Raw genomic sequence first — 19,457 nt, forward strand, 5'->3', positions numbered from 1 at the left:
CCCGACCCCAAAAAGGAGGTAGTCCCAACCACAGCATTTACTACTGACAATGTGTTAACTGTCAAATCATCATTCTTTGGCATAGCGAGCTATTGTGCCAGATATATATTCAAGATTTTGCTTCCACAAGTAATCCAGCTGCATGACCTCACCAAGGATGGTCAACCCTATTGATGTTCTCAATGGTATCAGACTGCTTCTGAAACAATCAGACTCCACATTGCCAAAGATGATGGCATGAGTTATTTTGACCCTGCTTTACAAACAGAAATAATTTTGGCTCAACGTGATCCTGACCCTGAGGCATGCCAATTGGCTTTTTTTTATGCCTGCTGCAGCCCAACAGGCACAAAGAAGAAATACGTCCGAGCAGAGGAGGAAAGGCTGGCCCTTGTATGGGCTTCTGAGTATTTTCTTATAACTTTATTCGATAAAAAAATCATCATAAAAGTGTACAATTTATACAATACAAGCAATAATAAACTAAATACAAGAACCCACCATCCTGGTGTACAAACAACAACCAAGAAAGAGAATACGAAGGGAATCATGGAACCAGATATCATGGAAACGTTCTAACAAGGGTCAGCTGGGGGAGATGGAATGGGGAAGGGCCTTGGTAAGCCTTGTGCGTGACAACCATGCACTGCCCAGATATTTAGCTACTCCACACACCATAGCGGTGGAGGTCGTGTCAGTGCAAAGGGTCCGCATGGCCATTTTGTGACATCTTAGGCCCAGCCCCTTGCATAATGGCTTTAACCAGATCCTCCTGGCTACCCTATAAGCTGGACATGCAAAGAAAAAATGCGCCATGGATTCATTAGGGGCTGCACAACCTGGGCAGGAATTCGATCGATGAGCCACCCTGTTTGTACCACCCCGATGTGAAATCATTCACCGGGAGAATCCCGAACCTGACCTTTAAATAAAGTGATCTGTCCAGGGGTTTCTCTATAAAATCCAAAAACGGTTCAAGTTTCCTTGTACATTTAAACGTCATGAACCGCTCAGTTAGGGGGCCCCCTACACCTCTACCCAAGGACTCGTTCTGAACCCATTCCCAATACAACTGCTTAATCACTAGCTTGGGTGGTGGATCCTGGTTCTTCCATGATTCACTCAAACCCAGCTGCATAACCAGCTGCCTCAGGTTGCTCAACCACTTGATCTTATTACCAGTGTTGAGCAAAATAAGTTTGTCTAGAGTGGCTGCAAACTTTTGAAGCTCCCTGGTCCTTCGCAACCGAACCCAAAAAAGTAATGGGCGCAGGCGCACTAGATCTTTAAAAGGGCGCTGGCCCATGTCCAACCGTAAGGGAGTTAGCGGAGTAGAAATGGGAAGGGCAACCAGGTCTCTCAGGAACTTATTATCCGACCTGACTAACTCTGGAGTGTTCTCAAATGCCCATAATTCGGAGCCGTATAAGGCGGATGGTAATACCTGGCCCTCGTAAATTGCAAGGATCGGTGCCACGGGCTTACTCGTGGACTCCCGATGTTCTCTCAGAACCGCCCCTGAGACTCTTTTATGGTTAAGCAACATTTTGGCCAAGTGATCCTTCCAGCTCATCCGGCTGTTAACCCTAACACCCAGATAATCAAAGGAGTCTACCAACTCCAATGACTCACCATTAAGCAGAAGATTATTCCTGAATCTAGTGGAAGGTGGAAGGGCCATAATCTTGGTTTCAGAGGTATTGATGGTAAGACCTCTGTCGATGCAAAACGTGCTAAAGCGATTCAGGAGCTTTTGGAGGCCTGAGGGGGTCTTGGAGATCAAAATGGTATCATCCGCGAAGAGGAGAGTGGGGGGTTTTTCCCCTGCCAGGGATGGCGCGTCTGCCGGCTCCTCTCTCAGATGGTCCACCACTCCATTCACAAAGAGAGAAAACAGCGTTGGTGCCATAACACATCCCTGGCGTACTCCCCTCCTCACGGGTATCCTCTCGGTCAGCTGTCCTTGGGTACCCCATCGGATCCTCGCGTAGTTCCCCTCATGTAATTTCACAATGAAGCCCAAAAGAGATCCTGGGATGCCCATCTTCTCTAAAACTTCCCACAACTTGTCACGAGGGACCAGGTCGAACGCCATCCTGAGGTCTATGAAAGCCAGGTATATGCTACCTTTGTTGATGGTTACTGTCTTCCAATAAATCGCAAAGAGGCGGAAGACCTGATCCATCGTGCCCACCTTTTGGCGGAACCCCGCTTGGAAGTGAGACAAAACGTGTTCCTCTTCCATCCAAATGCCTACCCTCATAATAATGACCCTGCCAGCCACCTTCTGGATCACGTCTATCAGACTGATCGGTCTGTAGTTGGCAGGGTCATCTCTATCATCCTTCTTAAACACAGTAATCACTTCGCTCCCTTCCAAGAGTCCGGCACAGGGAATCCCTTGGATATCAAATTCATTATTTGGGCAATAAAGTTGGCCCATACTACAGGTTCCTCCAGTAGGAGGTCTCCTGGAATCCCGTCAGGGCCAGCAGCCTTCTTCGGGGTCAAGTGTCTAATGGCCAGCATCACCTCAGAAGACAAGAATGGTTCTTCGATCATTGTAAAAGAATGGACCCTGGTAGCTGAATCAGAGGGGAGGGAATGAACCGCTTCTGTCTCACCATACAAGGCAGAAAAATGGCTATACCATTGCTGGCTTGTTGATGATTAGCTAATGGTGGCGTATTGCGCTGTATAGCCTTGTTAATCAATTCCCAGAACAATAATGGATTCTTCCTTTTAGAAGCACATTTAAGGTCCTGCCAGTATTGTTCCTCCCACTCTCGTTTTGCCTGCACAAGTACCTTTGAATAGTCCTTTCTGGCTGCACTAACTAAGGGTTGACTCTTTTTACGCAAGGCAGCTGTTATCTCTTTCCTTTTAGCCTTGCACAGGTCCGAGTACCAGGGATTGCTGGCTTTGGGGGATCTCTTCCCCAGACTACCATGCTTAACCTGGATTAAAAAATGTTTCCCTACTTCCTCTATTGCGTTTTTGTAGGTCTGTGCAAAGGACAGTCCCTGGGCACTGCCTATTCCTGATTCAAAAGCCGTCAGATCTAAGGACAAATCCACTACATACGCCCTAATCCCTTCCAGAATAGCAACCTGGGGTTGAACCTTGGCCCATTTTAGCCTGCGGTTGCTTTTGTATGGGATAACCTCGTTCGTTGTCCTCAGAGGAACTATCCTCTCGCCTCCATTGCGTTTCCCCCACCTTAGCTTGAAACATAAGGGATTGTGATCGCTATCTTGCGATGGTACCACCTCCATATCTATAAGATCACACCACAAGGTAACATCCAATAAGATGTAATCAATTCTAGACGGACTGCTAAGCCTATTAAAGGTCATAGCTCCATCTCGATCGGAGGGGGTTCTGCCATTAAGTGCTCTAAGAATATATTCCTATGTGAGAGCGTTGATTTGGATTACCTTTGATGACCATTTTTTTATTGGGGCTAGTGTCAGTGCTGGGATTGACCATCTAGAGTCCTCCTCCTCAGTACCCAGGGGATCATCCCCACCAAGGGGCTCGAATGTACAGTTAAAGTCCCCTCCCACAATAACTTTAGAGGAAGGGGGACAATTAGCTAATGCCTGTTCTAAAATTGTTACTGTGCTTGAAGTTGTATCCCCCGGGGTTCCTCTCGAGTAAATATTAAATAAGTCTATCCTGCTGCCCTTTTTTTGTCCAGCAAAAGAAAGGTGTTGGATATCCCAACTCCCTGTATCATTAGTAGAAACATCCCAATTCATTGCAATTTTTACCCAAACCTGTAAACCCCCTGCCGGTCTACCCGTCCCTCAGCCTTGAGCAGGCAAAAAAAAGGTTGTGTAACCGGATTTGTGAATCGGAAGTAGACTCCATGTTTCTTGGAACATACATACATCGAACTTCTCGATGAAGATGTTCCATTCTGGGCGAACCATCTTGTTTTGCAATCCAGCCACATTCCAGGATACCATATGAATAACCTCATTATCTATTGTAAACAAGTCGGGAGTAACCCCCTCGTTCCCGCCCAACACACACGGGCTAAAACCGTTAGTGGGTTTAGATTGGTATAATAAATTTGGTGATGGACAGCCGTCAGCGCTACAGCCCAAAGACAGAGGATGAGGGGTGGATACAATCCCTGCAATAACAGATCCGATGGGTAACGTAGGAGCCATAATCCCTATATCGGAACCAGGGGCCTCAATATGAAACTCACAATCACTATCTGCGGAACTAGCGGCATCTACCCGTCCCCCCAGACCCCCCAAGCCCAGCATTGGCTGTAATCTTCAATCACACTCTTCCGTGCCGGTGAGCACATCAAACCTGTTCACAACCTCGAGAGGGGTAAAGGGCCCCGGGTGGTCCCAACTCCTATTAGTTCTGTTGGTTCTGGGGGGTACAGTGAACTACCTGTGGGTGTCAACAGCAAAAGCTGGATATGGGCCAAGTGCCGATTGCCTAGGAATGTGTGCCACCGGGAGGTTTGAAAAATTTGGAGCCTTCAATTTCCCATGGGATAAAGGGAACACCAGCGATCTAGGGTAAAAATTGGTCAAGGCGCGGGGGGAGATACAGTTGTTACCATTGTCTATAGGCCAGTTCAATATATAATCAACTGCACGTGGGTCTCTAAAGTTTACTACAACTATATCTCCCTCGATATCTTTGTTTCTACCACCCAACCATGGGAGACGCCTGACATACAATATTTCACCATTAATGTTCTCATCAATTGGTCTGTGTATACTGAGCCAATGTATTATTTTATTTTTCAGCTGGGTAAATCCTTCTTTTTTATTATCAACCAATATTGGCACCCCGTCAAAACAATCACCAGGGGCACAGCTTCTGGGGGCAGGTCTACTTGCGGCCCCTTGATCTCTAAAGGTCTATTATTACTAATGCTTCCCCTCCCTTCCCACTTGTTCCCTTTGGGTCCGTTTATTCTTCCCCCCACAGGATTGCTAGAGGGATTCCCAACCAGAGTGTTCATAACCTTGGGGGGCGATAACCCTTGGTGGATAAGGGACATCTGATTAGTGGGGAGGGGATTAGCTTTACTAGGGTGGGGGGCGGCTCTGGGTACATCAATATTAATAGGAGGATCAATGGGGATAGAGGGGGCAACTCCTTTCGCCTGGTCTCGAATCGGATCAGCCTTCCTACTTATAGCGGATTCTATATCGGCAAGTCTTTTCTCCATCCTCTTTAGGCTCTCGATAATAGGTGAGATAAGAGACTTAATCAAATGGCCCAGGTGATCGTATTGGGCAACAGGGGGGGTTATTGCCAGCAGTGATTCAACAGGGGTGGGAAGAGTCTCGATGAGATTCACCTCTAGCTCTTGACTAGTATACGAGGGAGAAAATGCCAAATTAGGCGTAAATGCCGGTGCAACTACCTTCCCCGGAGTGGTACTAACAGCCTTCTTTGGTTGTTTCCCAAAATCAGAATGTTCAATCTTTTGTGTGACCAACCCCCCCCCCCCCCTTCTTACGTCTTTTTTTACTTGGTGGGGGGCCGGGAATCTTTACCTCTTTAGATATCTTAGAAATCTTCTTAACCTGTTTGCCACACTAGGGAAATGAGTACTAGAAACAACAGGTAAGCTAATAAGACTAAGAGGGGGAGTAGCACGGTTATTACAGTCAACAGGGGCACACTGTGGAGGAGTACAATCCCGAAGCAAAAATGGAACACTCTCCTGCGAAGGAAGGCCATAGTTGGTGTTGGGACTGACTCCATCCCGAGGGGAGAGCTGGGATAAAGAGGCTTCTTGAGCCCTATGTTTTAACTTTTCTATGGAGCGGCGACGCTCAATCCTACGCTTAGCCAGAGCGTTTTCCATGACCTCATCCGGTTGAACCCTTTTAAAGTATTTGTCAAGGGCACCAGGTAACATACCCCCCGGCTTCTCTTTAAGGACTTTGTCAGGAGTATGGGCCATAACAGTAATATACCATGTAGCATAAAATGCAAAGGACACAAGGGAATATATACAATTTAAATAGCCTGGCCCTGCCCGGCCTCACTCGGCCTCTGAGGGCCTAAGAGGGCCCGCCCTTTGCCCGGGCTTCGCCCCGGGCTACGCCCCGCTCGTGTCCCGCTAACGCGTGAGAGTGCAACAGTTATAACAATCAGGGGGAGGGATCGGGAAGAGGCACCAGCACAAAGTCCAGCCTCCGAGCGGCTCCTGCGAAGCGGGGGCCGCGAGGCGTTATGTACCGTGGGTGGGAGGGAACGGGAAGAGGCACCAGCTGCAGGCGATAATGGGAGAAGCACAAGGCCCGCTGGTCCTCGCAGTCCCGCGAGTACAATAAAAGATTTAAATGAAGACTCATCCCTCTGGCATCCCTCAGCAAGCTCCCTGGCAGTTCACAGTGATCCAATGAATGTCAGCACAAAGTCCAGCCTCCGAGCGGCACCCCAGTAAATAAAGACCGTCCGTGAATTCAGCTTAATGTCTGTTATCCGGTATTACTCTTTTAACGGGATGACATGTGTCCGTAATATCAGTGCTTCCGGGTAGCATTTTCACTTGTTGGTACATGGGAAGCCTTTCACTGAGGAGACTCATCATCAATCCATTGTCTATTTTTGTCACGGCCAAGAGACCCACCCTCATTGCACTAAATGATGGGGCTTGAGAGCTAAAGATTATTACCTCAACACCATCTACAAACCAACAATAGATCAGAATCCTTACAGTTTTTCACACACTTACCCCCTAACCAACTCCAAAGCTATGTCATTGATCGCAAAGAAGTACATTTGTTTTGTGATCTGCTAGGTGTGGTCTGTTGCCTTGGACAAAGAAGACATTGTAAGAAGACCCCATGCTTCAAGCCGTGGCTGAAATGGATTCACTCACAATGACAGCATGAACTTGACATACTGTATAGGTGCACTAGCGTCTGTGAACAACTTGCTTTCCGGCAAGCACAATGTGAATTTGTATGAGCCAGAAATGGTCTGTTTCTCATGGGAACTTACTTTGTTATCCCTCAATCTCTGTGACGAGAAGTTGCTGAACCGGCTCACGTAGGACACTGGGGAATGGTGGTACCCAAGAGACTCTTTCGAGATCGAAGGTGTGGTTTCCATTCATGGACAAACCAATGGAGAGGACGCAGTCTCATTTCCCAAGCCTTGGTAAAGGCAATCCTTCTGAACCTCTCTCCTTATCAGAACTGCTGGGAGAAATCTAGGATCAAGTTTTCATTTACTTCTTTGGGCCCCTAGTTCTGTGACCAATTTCTTCAAATTTTGGATATCTTATTTTTTTATGTTCTCTGATGTCATGTCAGCTCTCAGCACATCAGCTGATGTGGTCGATTTTTCCTCTGCATAAGGTTTTTTTGACTTATGGCATTCCAACAGTTTTTATATACAACAATGGACCACGTATCCGAGGTAGTGAGTTCTTGGAATTTGCAGAATACACAGAGAATCATCACCACAAGATAACATTACTTTGTCCTCAAGTCATTGGAATTATGGTTGATTTCATGACTACACTGGGGAAAGCCATGCACACTGCCCAAATCGCTAACTCCCATATCATGGACTTGCTGTATCAGCCTGTGAGAGACTATTTTGACATCCTGCACCTCATGACTGTCCAAACTGCTATTTACTTGAAGGCTCAGTACTCCTCTTCTTCCAGAAGACTCTGAACTGCACTGCATCTTGAAAGAAGTGACATAACATGATTGTGAGATGAAAGACAAGATGAAGATGTACGCGGATCAAAGCAGACATGCAAGGCCGTGGAAATAATAACAAGAAGATCAAATACACACCAGTTTGAAATACACATGTGAGGACCACCCCCACTTTGAACCTTATCCATAGCTGATCAAGAGCTCCATCATCCTCTAGAGATGTGGGCTCACCATTACCCGTAACTGATCTTCCACATTTTGACGGGAGAATTCTGCCACCTCTTATCAACTGAAGAACTGTCGAACACTTGAGGAGGTTCAAGAATAGCTCCTGTGATTGATTTTATTTTACTCATTACGATATTATCATCACCTCCATCTCCTGATCCTGAACCTGATCCAATTCCTCTGTCCTGCCACTGTCTTCTTTTGTTTGCACCCTGAAAGGCTAATCACTGCAATTGACTAATGCCATGTGTCAGTTTAGGTGGTGCCATATTGCTGCACATCTTTCAGTCATTAGAATGTTGAGAGTAAGACTTGTACACAGCCCTCAATTTGTAAAGAAATAAGTGCCCGGGCTCTTGTCAGGATACCACAGCAGCTTGCACACCCATTGCGCTACTAATGACAATTCATATTATTCAGACTTTTTATACATTAAAAATGACAAATTCCTGCCCACCATACTATTTTTAAGGCTTTGGGTGATAGGTTTCAGACATTCATAATGTATATAGAATTATTAAACCAATGTTGTGTTCATCACAAAATTGGACAAACGGTGCCACCATGTGGCACACTGTCATAAGTCCGGGTGTTGACAATTAAGTGCTAGTGCTGAGCACCGAAAACCACTGGCTAAAATTAAGCACTGCTTTCACTCCCTCCAGGTGTGGCAGCTTAGAACGTGAGCTGATAAAGACATTTGTCCCCCAAAACATCCTTGGCTGAATCCTGATTATTTGTTTTCCAGCCATGGCTATTTTCCTTCGAGGGCACTCCTGAATGCTCCCACTGCACTGCTGAGATGAGAATACCTGCATTGTTGTAGGAATATTACACCCATTCTCACCTTTGAATGTGTCTGCTATGGTTATTTCTGTGGCTAGTGTTAGTTGTGAATCTCACCAGCAAACTATAGTATTTCAGTTTCATTCCCCAACTTTTGATCCACTGATGTATTACATCTGTTAAATGTTCATGTTCTTATTAGCTTCCTATAATTCACAAGTTTTCTCCAAATTCTCCCAAATGTTTGTTAATGTTTTTAGTGAATATGAGTAGAATCAGTGAAAGTGTGCTTGCACGTCAATGAGTGCATTCAGCATTCCAAGGCAGAGGTTGTAGCTCCAGATTTTTCCCTGGCCTCTATACTTTGCAGCTTTGCATGCGCGGGGAAAGTCGTGTGATGGCGAAGTAGTGTGTTTTGCATTGCTCACAGTAAGGACAAAGATGCTCAGTGAATATTGATTCACTTTGTACTGATTACGTTGACTTCTCCTATAACAGGCCAATGATCTGAAGATTATGAGGCATTACTTGCTGGTATGTTGGGCATTGCTGGGTCATATTAGCTCTTGAGGGGAAAATGGTTGGTTTCTATAATGTTTTTGCCATTGCCCTCTACTAAAGAGGTTACCTCAAGAGGTAGACTTAAATGTGATATTACATATAACTATCATCCTGTCGCTGAAGGAATCTCCTCCATGAAATTTGCCGAGTCTGGTATGATGGGTTCTTTTACTCGCCAGCGTGTTCACCACTTCAAGTGAGAAGGGAGTTCGAACCCATATGTATCCATAAGCTTGTTAACCTATAATGGGCTGGGATAGATTGTACATTGGATGAAGTACTTCCACCATACATTATAATGATATTGCAAGTAACTGAGGAGTTCTGTGACCATGTAAAGGAACGAGGCTGAAGGTGAAAGAGGTTGTATGGCTGCAGAAATGAATGATAAAAGTGGAATCTAGAGTGAAATTAAACACATCAAATACAGTTAGCAATTTATTGCAAAAAGAAAAACTAGAATCAGTTTATTGTAAGCCAGATTTAAAAAGAGCTAAGGCTCAGAAAGTGAGAAAAAGACAGAGGGATTCTGGGGCATATCAGCAACAACCAGCGATAATTATCGCTAAGCGCACTTAGCGCTAGGATAATTATCGCCGGCTAGCGTGGATTTTTATCGCTGAGATAGCGTGCTATTAGCAACGCTTATCTCAAAAGCGATAAAAATCCTCACGCTAACTGCCTAACGCGAGATTATCGCTGGAAACCCAGCGATAATCTCACGCAATGTGGCGTTAGCTTGATGATAGGGACTCACAAATTTAGCCATGATATCCACCTTCCTTAGGATATCATGGCTAAGTCAGTCCTGAAGCAGGCGTAAGGAAAGTAGCGATAACAGGGATTATCGCTACTTTTCTTGCCGCTATGCTTCATAGCGTGGGGCTTGATGATAGGAGAAATGTCGCTTAGCGACATTTCTCCTGTCAGGTATGCCCACTTTGCATCTCATTAGAGATGCAAAGCTGGGCGTTAGGAATTCCTACGCTAACGCAAGTTTTCACGCGTTAGCGTGAGCTTGCTAATTAGGCGATAAAATTATCGCTGCTTTTCGGCCGAAAACGGCCGCAAAAGTGGCGATAATTCTATTGCCTCGCCTTGCTGATATGTCCCTCTATTTTTTCTCTAATGAACACACTGTGCAAAAAAATAAAAATTTTGCCGTAAATATCTCCATTCTGCTGATCACTGCACAGATCATAAAATTGAAAAGCCGTTTTTCATTGCCGTGTTTAAACTGCAGCCGTAATTATGATCTGTGACTTTCATTTCACTTTGGCTGCTGGCAGGAAGCATTGTAAGGTCAGAACTCAATTGTAACAATTTATTACATTTGAGCATCTAAGTCATCTAATTATTACAGGGTCTAGATATGTCACAAGTAGCTTGTAATAAGTAAATCAGAGAACAGCTTTTATACACAGATTGCAGGTTCCCATATATTATATATACACAATTCTGCATTCCTGCCTATACCCCTACTTTTGCTTACCTTTCATTTATTGATGAACCTGTCTGTTTACAAGGTGTGCTTCGATCGTCCTGGAGTTGCGACCTCTGTTTTCCTTTACTTGGCATACGATGGAAGTGTACAAGGCGACCAGCAAAGACCAACAGTGACAGTTTATCTGACTGATGTGACAGGACACAACCACTCAATTGGTGAGTAAATTGTAGATTTCCATGGTTTAAGTGAAAACATTATTCATGTCTTAATGGGTACGATTGGACATGCTCTGATACCACATTCTCATTTATCACTTTTCCCTCAATACATGTAGGAAAGTAACCACAATTGTACAACACTCACAAATGTCAACATCTCTCTGGGTACTATATGGTTCTCCATCCCAGAAGACTAATGGCTCTGTCATCTCTCCTCCTCTTTACTTAGGAACCCATACATTGTCCTGCCAAAGGAACCCGCTGATTCTTAATGTCACCCACAATCTGAGCTTCCCCTTCTACCGGACTGCCTCCGTGCTGCTCAACTTCTCCTCTGCCTTGGTGGGCATCTCTGCAGTAGCCTTGAGGACCTCCACACACCTCGGTCCAGCTGTTCCTAACCACTGTGGAGATATGGAGGGGTCTGGTGGTTACGAGAGGCTTGGGTAAGCAGCTGTAAGGTTGGCAATGCCATCTGAAGAGTGGCTCTGGCCTTGAAACTGTTTGTCGGAATTCATTGAACTGAGCATGGCATAACAGCCCAAAGGTTCATCAAAATGTAAATGAGAGAGGGGAGCATTTATGGGGAGACGGTGGATGTGAGTATATTTCAGAGTCTTTTCTGGGAATGTACCTCTGTGTCAAAGGGCTTGCATCCCTGTGCCATTCCCCCAAGTTATTCTTTCAAGAAGAAAAGTCCTGTGATCCAGAACCCACCTGATCCTCGCTGTTACAGAAGCCAAGGATTCTGTGTCCCTGCGATCGTCCCAAGAGTCCATTCTATCCTAGAGATAAGAGGCACTGCATCCATGTGTCCTTTTTAAAAGTGACAGAATCTGTATCTCTGTGGCAATCCCATGAGCCATCCAACCCTAGTGGTGACATTATTTATTTCTAGGTGATGATCCAAATAACTTTCAGTGCTTAAGGTAAAATTCTTGTACCAGGCTCTGTTAATTCTCAGGTCTCTCCAGTCACCGAGATGACAGAGTCCGTTTTCCAAGTGTTAATTCCCTCAGCTCATCCCGCTCTTGTGACGATAGACTCTGCAATCCCCGTGTCAATGCACAGATCCTTCCTGTGCAAGAGGTTGCAGAGTTGGTTGTCCTGTTATAATCCCCAGAGTCCATCCATGTTTAAAGTTGGTAGACCCTGTATTCCTCAGCAACTCACCAGTGACACACCCTGTATGCCTGTGCCTATACCCAAATCTCTCCGGTACCAGAGTTTAAAGGTTGCACTCCTCTACTCCAGTGCTTATAGCTTTGTAGTGCACCTTTCCTAGGTGAAGGTGATGGGATCTACTGGCTAAGGTGTCAAATGATGGTCTAAAGAGTCCACTGCCCTGCATTACTGGGTAAATCGCTGTATCTCCATGTATGCCGCATTCATTTTCTTCCAAAAGTATGAGTGCTTAGAAATACAGTATTCTGAAGATCAGTTTTTAAGTAGACGTTATACATAACTTATATTTGGCTTCTCTAATGCCAACAGTATAAAATAAAGAAATATCCAGTATCTTTTAACACCTTTTACAAATGTAATGTTTGTCTCTCTTTTCCAAGTTTAATAGCTGAAAAAGAACAATTGCAGCCACAATCTTTCTTGCCGTTTGCTATTCTTTGCTATATTTCATGTGGAAGAGATGCAGATTTTACTTTGTAATTGCCACATAAAGTAACAAGGTAGCATGTGCCTCTCAGCCACTTGAAAAGGGTCACATGCTAGCCAGGGAGAAGAAAGATGCCAGATACTTAGGGCCTGATTTAGGAATTGGAAGACCGGTTACTCTGTCAGACACGTGACAGATATACCATCCACCTTTTTACAGGTGCATGATATCCCATTGCAGTCGCAAAAAGGAGGAGGGGATAGCTGTCATGTTTATGATGGAGTAGATGCCCTCTTGTTAGACCTGGCACATTGGCGTGAGTCTCCCTTCCATTTTTCGCTGTGCCTCATATGTTTTTGCTGGTGTTAGTTGCTCAGGGCACTGTGCCACTGCTGTCCAGTGCCACAGTACAAGTGCTCCCTATTGTAAATTGATGTATGATTTGTGATTCCATGATTGGTTGGTTTGGTTTACTTGTCAGACCCTAGTACAGTGCACCAGAAGTGCCCAGGGCTTGTAAATCCAAATGCTGCTGGTGGGCTTGCAGCACTGGTTGTGCCACCCACAGAAGCAGCCTGTAAACATGTGTCTAAGGTCTGCCATTGCAGAGCCTGCGTGCAGTCTGGTACTGTCATGCTGACTGGGCATGTGCACCCACTTGCCAGTCCCTAAAACCTTCCCTTTTCTTCATATAAGACACCCCTATGGTAGGCCCAAGGGCAGGGTGCATTGTAAGGATAAGGTAGGACATGCCCTGGTGTGTGTGGCATGTTCTAATAGTGAATTACAGCCATTTTCGTTTTTCACTATTGCAAGGCTACCTTTTCTCCATAGGCCAGAATGGGCAGTTTGGTTATTACATCTTATAATCCTAACTGACTCAGAGAACATGGTAGAAATTCGAATTTAGTATGCCTGAACTCAGGATGATAAAATACATCTTTTAGTGAAGTTGGTTTTAACATTCTGTGTTTGAAAATGCCACTTTTAGAAAGTACAGAACACAAAACAATGAACCCGGCTCCGTACTACAGTATACTCCTACTACTCATGGAGTAACGAACAGTCAACTCTTTTATCTGTCTGAATGGAATTTTCATTAGACCATTCCTGTTTCTTATTAATTAAAAAATTGATCAAAACAATTTTTTGGACTGAAAAAGAAACACAGACTTATCAAATTCACACATGAACTTACACGTATATACAATTCACATTAACATACATTTAAAGACAAAAATGGACTTAGACACTGTGAAAAAATGATTGGCAACAGCTTGCAACATGACAAAAGCAGCAAATGAATTCATACATTAATCTGATGCAAAACACATTTTTAGGAAAATTTACATCATATACAAAATTTAGTAATAAACATGAAAATATCCAATGTTATGAACCACATGTGTTATTCCAACTCCAGCGTCAAAAGAGTATCTGAATAGTATATCAATCCTTTATCCACGTATACATTATCAACACAGTGGGTTCCAGCCCATTACATGTATATTACCATGATCTTGTAGCACAGGTTCCTTGTGTCACTAAGGGTGCTCACTCACCATGTATTGCTTGTCTTGTATATACAACCTTTGACCATTTCTGGTAGGTTCAGATTTTGAGATACTCCATTGTACATCCTTATAGCCCTGAAGAAGTAATGCGGTACTTCCCCAGACGAAACATATGTTGGCTGGGCAACCGTTCTGGATTAAAAAGAAAAAGAGAAAATACTACTCATGACTATTCGTCTCAATTTCCACTGTATATATGCAATTCTGTGTTGATACTGTATACGTGTGCACAGGCTAGCTGCTATTAAGAGCATTTTTGTTAAAAAATAAACAGGAAACCTGTATCAATCATTTCAGATATTATTTCTAGAGAGGAGCTGTCCAGCATCACAGTAGCTGTCCTGAAACCCCCAGACCTTTGGTGGCCATAAAAAAGTAACCTTTGTGCATCTCAAAAGCAGGATTTAGTGATCTCTGTATATTAAACACAGCTTCATTTAGAGATAGAAAGAACAGAACGACTGACAAAATTTGATGGTTGTTGGGTCCACCCATCTTTTACACCATGTCCAATTGAAAGTGCAAGCAAAGGGCTGGTCTGATAGGCTGGTGTGCGGGGTATTTTCTTGGCCGTTTGTGGGCTTGTTTTATGGTCTACTGGGCTGGTTTTTACAGTTGTTTGCCCTGATATGACCCCAAACAATAGCTGCAGCAAGCACAAATGCATTCAGTCTCCCATTTCTTGCAGAACACCTACAAAGAGCGTCTTTACAAGCTCACAATTTCTCTGATGTGTAAATGTGGACCACCAAATTGTTAGCTATCCGATTTTCTAATGGGTACCACTTTTATTTTGGTGCCTGGCCCTTCTTTCTGTCTCAGTCCGGCCCTGCCCGCCAGCCCAGCCGCCACCTGCTCCACTGTTGGCAAAACACTTGCGAAGTTCTGGTGAGAGTAGCATTTTGGTTGCCATTCTGATGTCATATCTTTATTTATTTATTTGTTTATTTGAAAGGTTTTATAGAGCTCTGGCTAGATCCGTGGGTATCAGAGCTCTTTACAAGAGCTGAAACAGTCCAAGAAAAAGCAATCGTTCAGGGTAAACATAAACAGGCGAGTACCACACCACAATTGAGTTAAAAAAGGAGACAACAAGTAATTTACATAAGAGGAGGTAGTCAAGAGGAGCTATTTTACAAATGGTACAAAAACACGCAGGTAAAGCTCAACATTTATGTTCAGTGGGGGGCAAAAATTCAGGGCGGATTAGCGGGATAGGAACAACTAAATAATATAAATGAATGAGACAATTAAGGGCATAGAAGAGAGTATTGACAAAGCAATGATAAAGGTAGTCATAGGGGGGAATGGCGGGAGAACAGGGGGTGGGGCAAAAGGGGGTAGGGTATGAGTAAAGAGGGTGGATATGTAAACGGGTGGAGCGAGGAGAGAGCTAGGAAGAAAACATAGGATCACCAATACAGGGGAGGCAGAGAGCGGGGTCAGAGGAGAGATTATGGACCCAAGTATTTGTTGAGGAGGTGATGTTTTTGGTCTTTTTTAAATCTGAGGTAGGAGGGGTTACAGCGCATGTCCCTAGGGAGTCAATTCCAGATGTTCAGGGCGTTCTCAAAGAAGGAGCGAGATTGGGTTGTTTTCTTTTTTAACAGCGGGGGGGACAAGGAGGAGAGCATTGGTGCTTCTCATCGGTCGGGAGCACTCCGCTTTGTTGAGTTTGTTTGTAAGGTATAACGGGGTCTGTTGGTGAAGAGCTTTGTGCGTGATGCATGCAGTCTTGCAGAGGCATCTTCCTTTAATGGGTAGCCAATTAAGGGCTTTAAGGGTCGGAGAGATGTGGTCAAATCATTTGTGATGAGGCTGGCTGCCAAGTTGAACACAGATCTAAGGGGGCTAGGTGTATTTTGGGCATTCCGGTGAGGATGGCGTTGCCATAATCAAGTTTGGAGAAACTAGAGATTGGACAACCCATTTGAAGTCGTCTAATGGAATGAAGGGTTTAATTTTCTTCAGGTGTCGGAGAGTGAAAGAGCTCCTTTTGCCGAGTTTTTATATGGTCATTAAGAGTTAGGTTTTTGTCAAGAGTGAAGCCAAGTGATTTTGCCGAGTTGGACAAGGAGAGCGAGCAATTGAGGGCATTGAGGTCAGATAGCAAGCTTTGGATTGGGAGACGGTTGTTTTTTGGAGAGAAGAGCATAATTTCAGTTTTTTTAGGGTTCAGTTTGAGATGGTTGGAGTAGAATCAGTCTTGGATCTTGCTCAGGGTGTTGTCGAGATGAAGTATGTAAGAGTGGGATCTAATCTTATAGTAGAGTTGGGCATCATCAGCATAGAGGTGATAATTGATTCCAGCTTGTTTAACCCCTTCGGTGCTCATGACGGAACGGTTCCGTCATGAGCCACGGTTGAGCTGTGCTCATGACGGAACCGTTCCGTCATGACCACGCCCGCGCAAGATTCCGTCAGCACAGCGGCGGAATCTGCGCAGCATGGAAGGGGTTAAGAATGAGAGTAAGGGGTTCCAAAAGGAGGTTGAAGAGAGAGGGGGAGAAAATAGAGCCCTAGGGGATGCCCAGGGAGACAGGGGTAGGATTGGAGAGGCAGTCATTAATTTTGATTTGTTGTGTTCTATGCTGGAGGAAAGAAGCGAACTATTTGAGGACCAGAACATTAAGGCCGAAGTTAGCTTTAAGTGAATTCAATAAGGAAGAATGGTTAAATGTATCAAAGGCTGCAGAGAGGTCAAGGAGTATAAGAAGGCAGGTCTCACCATTGTCACAGGAACATTGAATGTCCTCCACTATGTTTGGCATGGCGGTTTCTGTACTGCAGCCTTTTCTGAAGCCAGATTGGAAGGAGTCAAGTAAGTTGAAATTGCCTATGTGCTTGTCCAATTGAAGCAATGCACATTTTTCAAGGGCTTTAGAGAGAAGTGGGAGGTTAGAGATAGGGTGGAGATTGTTAAGATCATTGGGGTCAGCATTGAGGGTTTTAAGAATGGAAGTGATTTGACCGAGTTGTAGGGAGTCTGGGACATATCCAGTGACAAGGGAGGTATTGATGATATCTGAAAGAGACTACTAGCTGCAGATTCCTTAACGTAGAATTATCCCCAGGCGTGAGACTGGACTCGGAAACATTTTTTGTCCCGCATCTCTGCGCTCCGGGGGCAGCACCACGCGACTTCGCCCCGACGTCTTCTGCGGGTGTGATGTCAGTGAGGTCACATAAGCCGCACCCCGGCACGCTGACGTCAGTTTCCTTCTTTTCCGCATGCCACGCGCATCCGGATCGTGTCCCTGGCCTGTTTTCAGCCCTTCTTTTCACGCTTTGCATCTTCCTTTTGGGAACAGTGTGCGAATGCCTTTGGGCTTCAAGATGGGCTCGTCTTGCGTGTGCCGGTGACGGACCCTCACCCCATTTATATGTGGTGTTTGGGTGAGCACCATGACTCCACGGACTGCGAGGCTTGTCAGCAGATGAAGCCGAAGTCCCGGCGGGAGCGCTGCATGAAACTCCTTTCAGCCCGCATGTCCAGGTCGGCATCGTCACCGCGTCAGTCCCCCGCGGAAAGGTTCAAGAATCGCCGCTTCCGTCTCCGACATCGTCCCTCTCCGAGGCCGCAAGGGCGTCGCTCGCCCGTTGGTAAGTGTCGCAGCTTGTCCCCGAGGCCCGGTCCCCGCCCTGTGGGGGGCGTGGGTTCTCCGCAGGTCATGCGGCCTCGCGCGTCACCACCCTACCCGCCGTTTCCCGGTGTGGGGGCGACCAGAGTCCAAATGGAGGCCTATGCTGCGGCCCTGCAGGCCTGCTTGGCTCCTCCTCCTCTTCTTGGGACGTCCATGGATTCCTTGCCATGTGAGGGGCCTTCTGCGGAGTTGCCGGCGGCTTGGGCGTCGACAGGTTCAGCTTCAGGTCTTGGAGATGTGGTGTTGTCGGGGTGCGGCCCTACGGGGTTCCCCCCTTCGGCTCACGGCACCTCTGCCTCACCGCAAACCCCCGTGGGGGTCCCTTTGGTGTCGTGGGAGGTTGCTGGGACTCGTGGCTCGTCCTCGAGTCTCCCTCGGTCCTCTGGGCAGGCGGCGGCCTTGTCCGAGGCCAAGCTGACGCCGCTCAGGCGCCGGAGGCTGTTGGCCCTTGCGGCACCGCAGCGGCTGGCTTGGGGCCGAGTGCATCCCCGGGTCCCCCTCGTCTCTCCACGCAGGCGGCTGCCTCGTCGGAGGTCGAGTCGGTGCCTTTTCGGCGCTGTTCTTTAACCGCCCCGGCTCCGACCCCGCCCCGTTCTCCCGCTGCGCAGGTGGTGGTGGAGGTCGTCTCGGCGTCCCATTCGGTGGCAGTCGACATCGTGCTGGCGCCAGTGGCAGACTCCACGGCGCCGTGTCTGCGTCGGGTCATCGATTCGTCTTCGGAGGCCCCCTCTTCTCCAGAGGTTCGGCAACTTTTTGTCTCTTCTTCCCCGGAGACAGGACGCCGCGTCGTGGCTTTTTCCCCGGCGTCTTCCAAGGAGGGCTCTTCGCCGTCCCCGCGCCCACAGTCTTCCCCAGAGGAGCCTCAGGTTCCCCACTCATCTGTCAACCTTCTCCCATTCCGAACTTGGCCTTTTCTTCCTCCGGTTGGGCTGGGGGATGGCCGGCTTAGCTTACAGCCGTCGCCTACAGAGGAATTGCTCTCCCCACCGCGTTGCCCTACGGAGGCAAGTGCTTCCTTTGCCCGGGCTGTCTCCACGGCCGTGGGGATTTTGCGCATGGGCGACCTGGCTGCCCATTTCCCCGTGAATCATTTGCTTGAGGTTCTCCATCAGGGCTCTGGTGGACGGGAGCTGCTTTTTCCCTTCGAAGCTTCGCTCCATTATTCTCTCTTGGGGGCCTGGGGGTGTCCTGCCACGGGGGACCCGATGCCCCAGCCGCTCCTGCACCACCACCGTCCTGCTCCGCATGATCCTGTCTGCCTTCCCTTCCACCCTTCTACCAGGGGCCCTCTTCTGCAGACTGCCTTTCCCTCCTTGCCATCGGTGTTGTTTCCTCCATCACGGGAGGCCTGGTGGTTAGATTCCAGGGGGTGTAACATCTTCGCTTCCTCCAGTGCTGCCTTGCGGCCACTCTACACGCTTTGTGTGTTGGCCAGAGCCACTTCCAGCTTGTGGGATTCCGCAGAGTCCCTTCTGTCTTATGCTTCTTAGGAGGGTGCCTGCGCTGATCTGCGGCACCATGTGTTGGATGGCTGGAAGCTGGACGCGTTTATTCTTCGCTCGGCTCTAGATGTCTCTGAGGCTCTTGGTCGCACTATGGCTTTTTCGGTAGCCCTCCGTCACCATGCTTGGCTGAGGGATAGTGTTTTCCCTGAGAATGTTAGGGAGTGTCTGGTTGACCTCCCTTTCGATGGCGCTCTTTTGTTTCATGCCCCTGC

General features: G+C 46.7%; 1 protein-coding gene across 1 annotated transcript in view; it reads left to right on the top strand.

Annotated features, from left to right (window-relative positions):
- Positions 1-19,457, top strand: part of PAPPA2 (pappalysin 2) — a 687,952-nt gene that overhangs the window by 473,037 nt on the left and 195,458 nt on the right. The window contains exons 12-13 of the mRNA XM_085601602.1: positions 10,772-10,907; positions 11,140-11,356. Coding sequence (XP_085457728.1) covers positions 10,772-10,907; positions 11,140-11,356 — 353 coding nt within the window. The remainder of the gene's footprint in view (positions 1-10,771; positions 10,908-11,139; positions 11,357-19,457) is intronic.

The sequence above is a fragment of the Triturus cristatus genome, chromosome 4_2 (assembly GCF_964204655.1).
Source record: "Triturus cristatus chromosome 4_2, aTriCri1.1, whole genome shotgun sequence".
Lineage (NCBI taxonomy): Eukaryota > Metazoa > Chordata > Amphibia > Caudata > Salamandridae > Triturus > Triturus cristatus.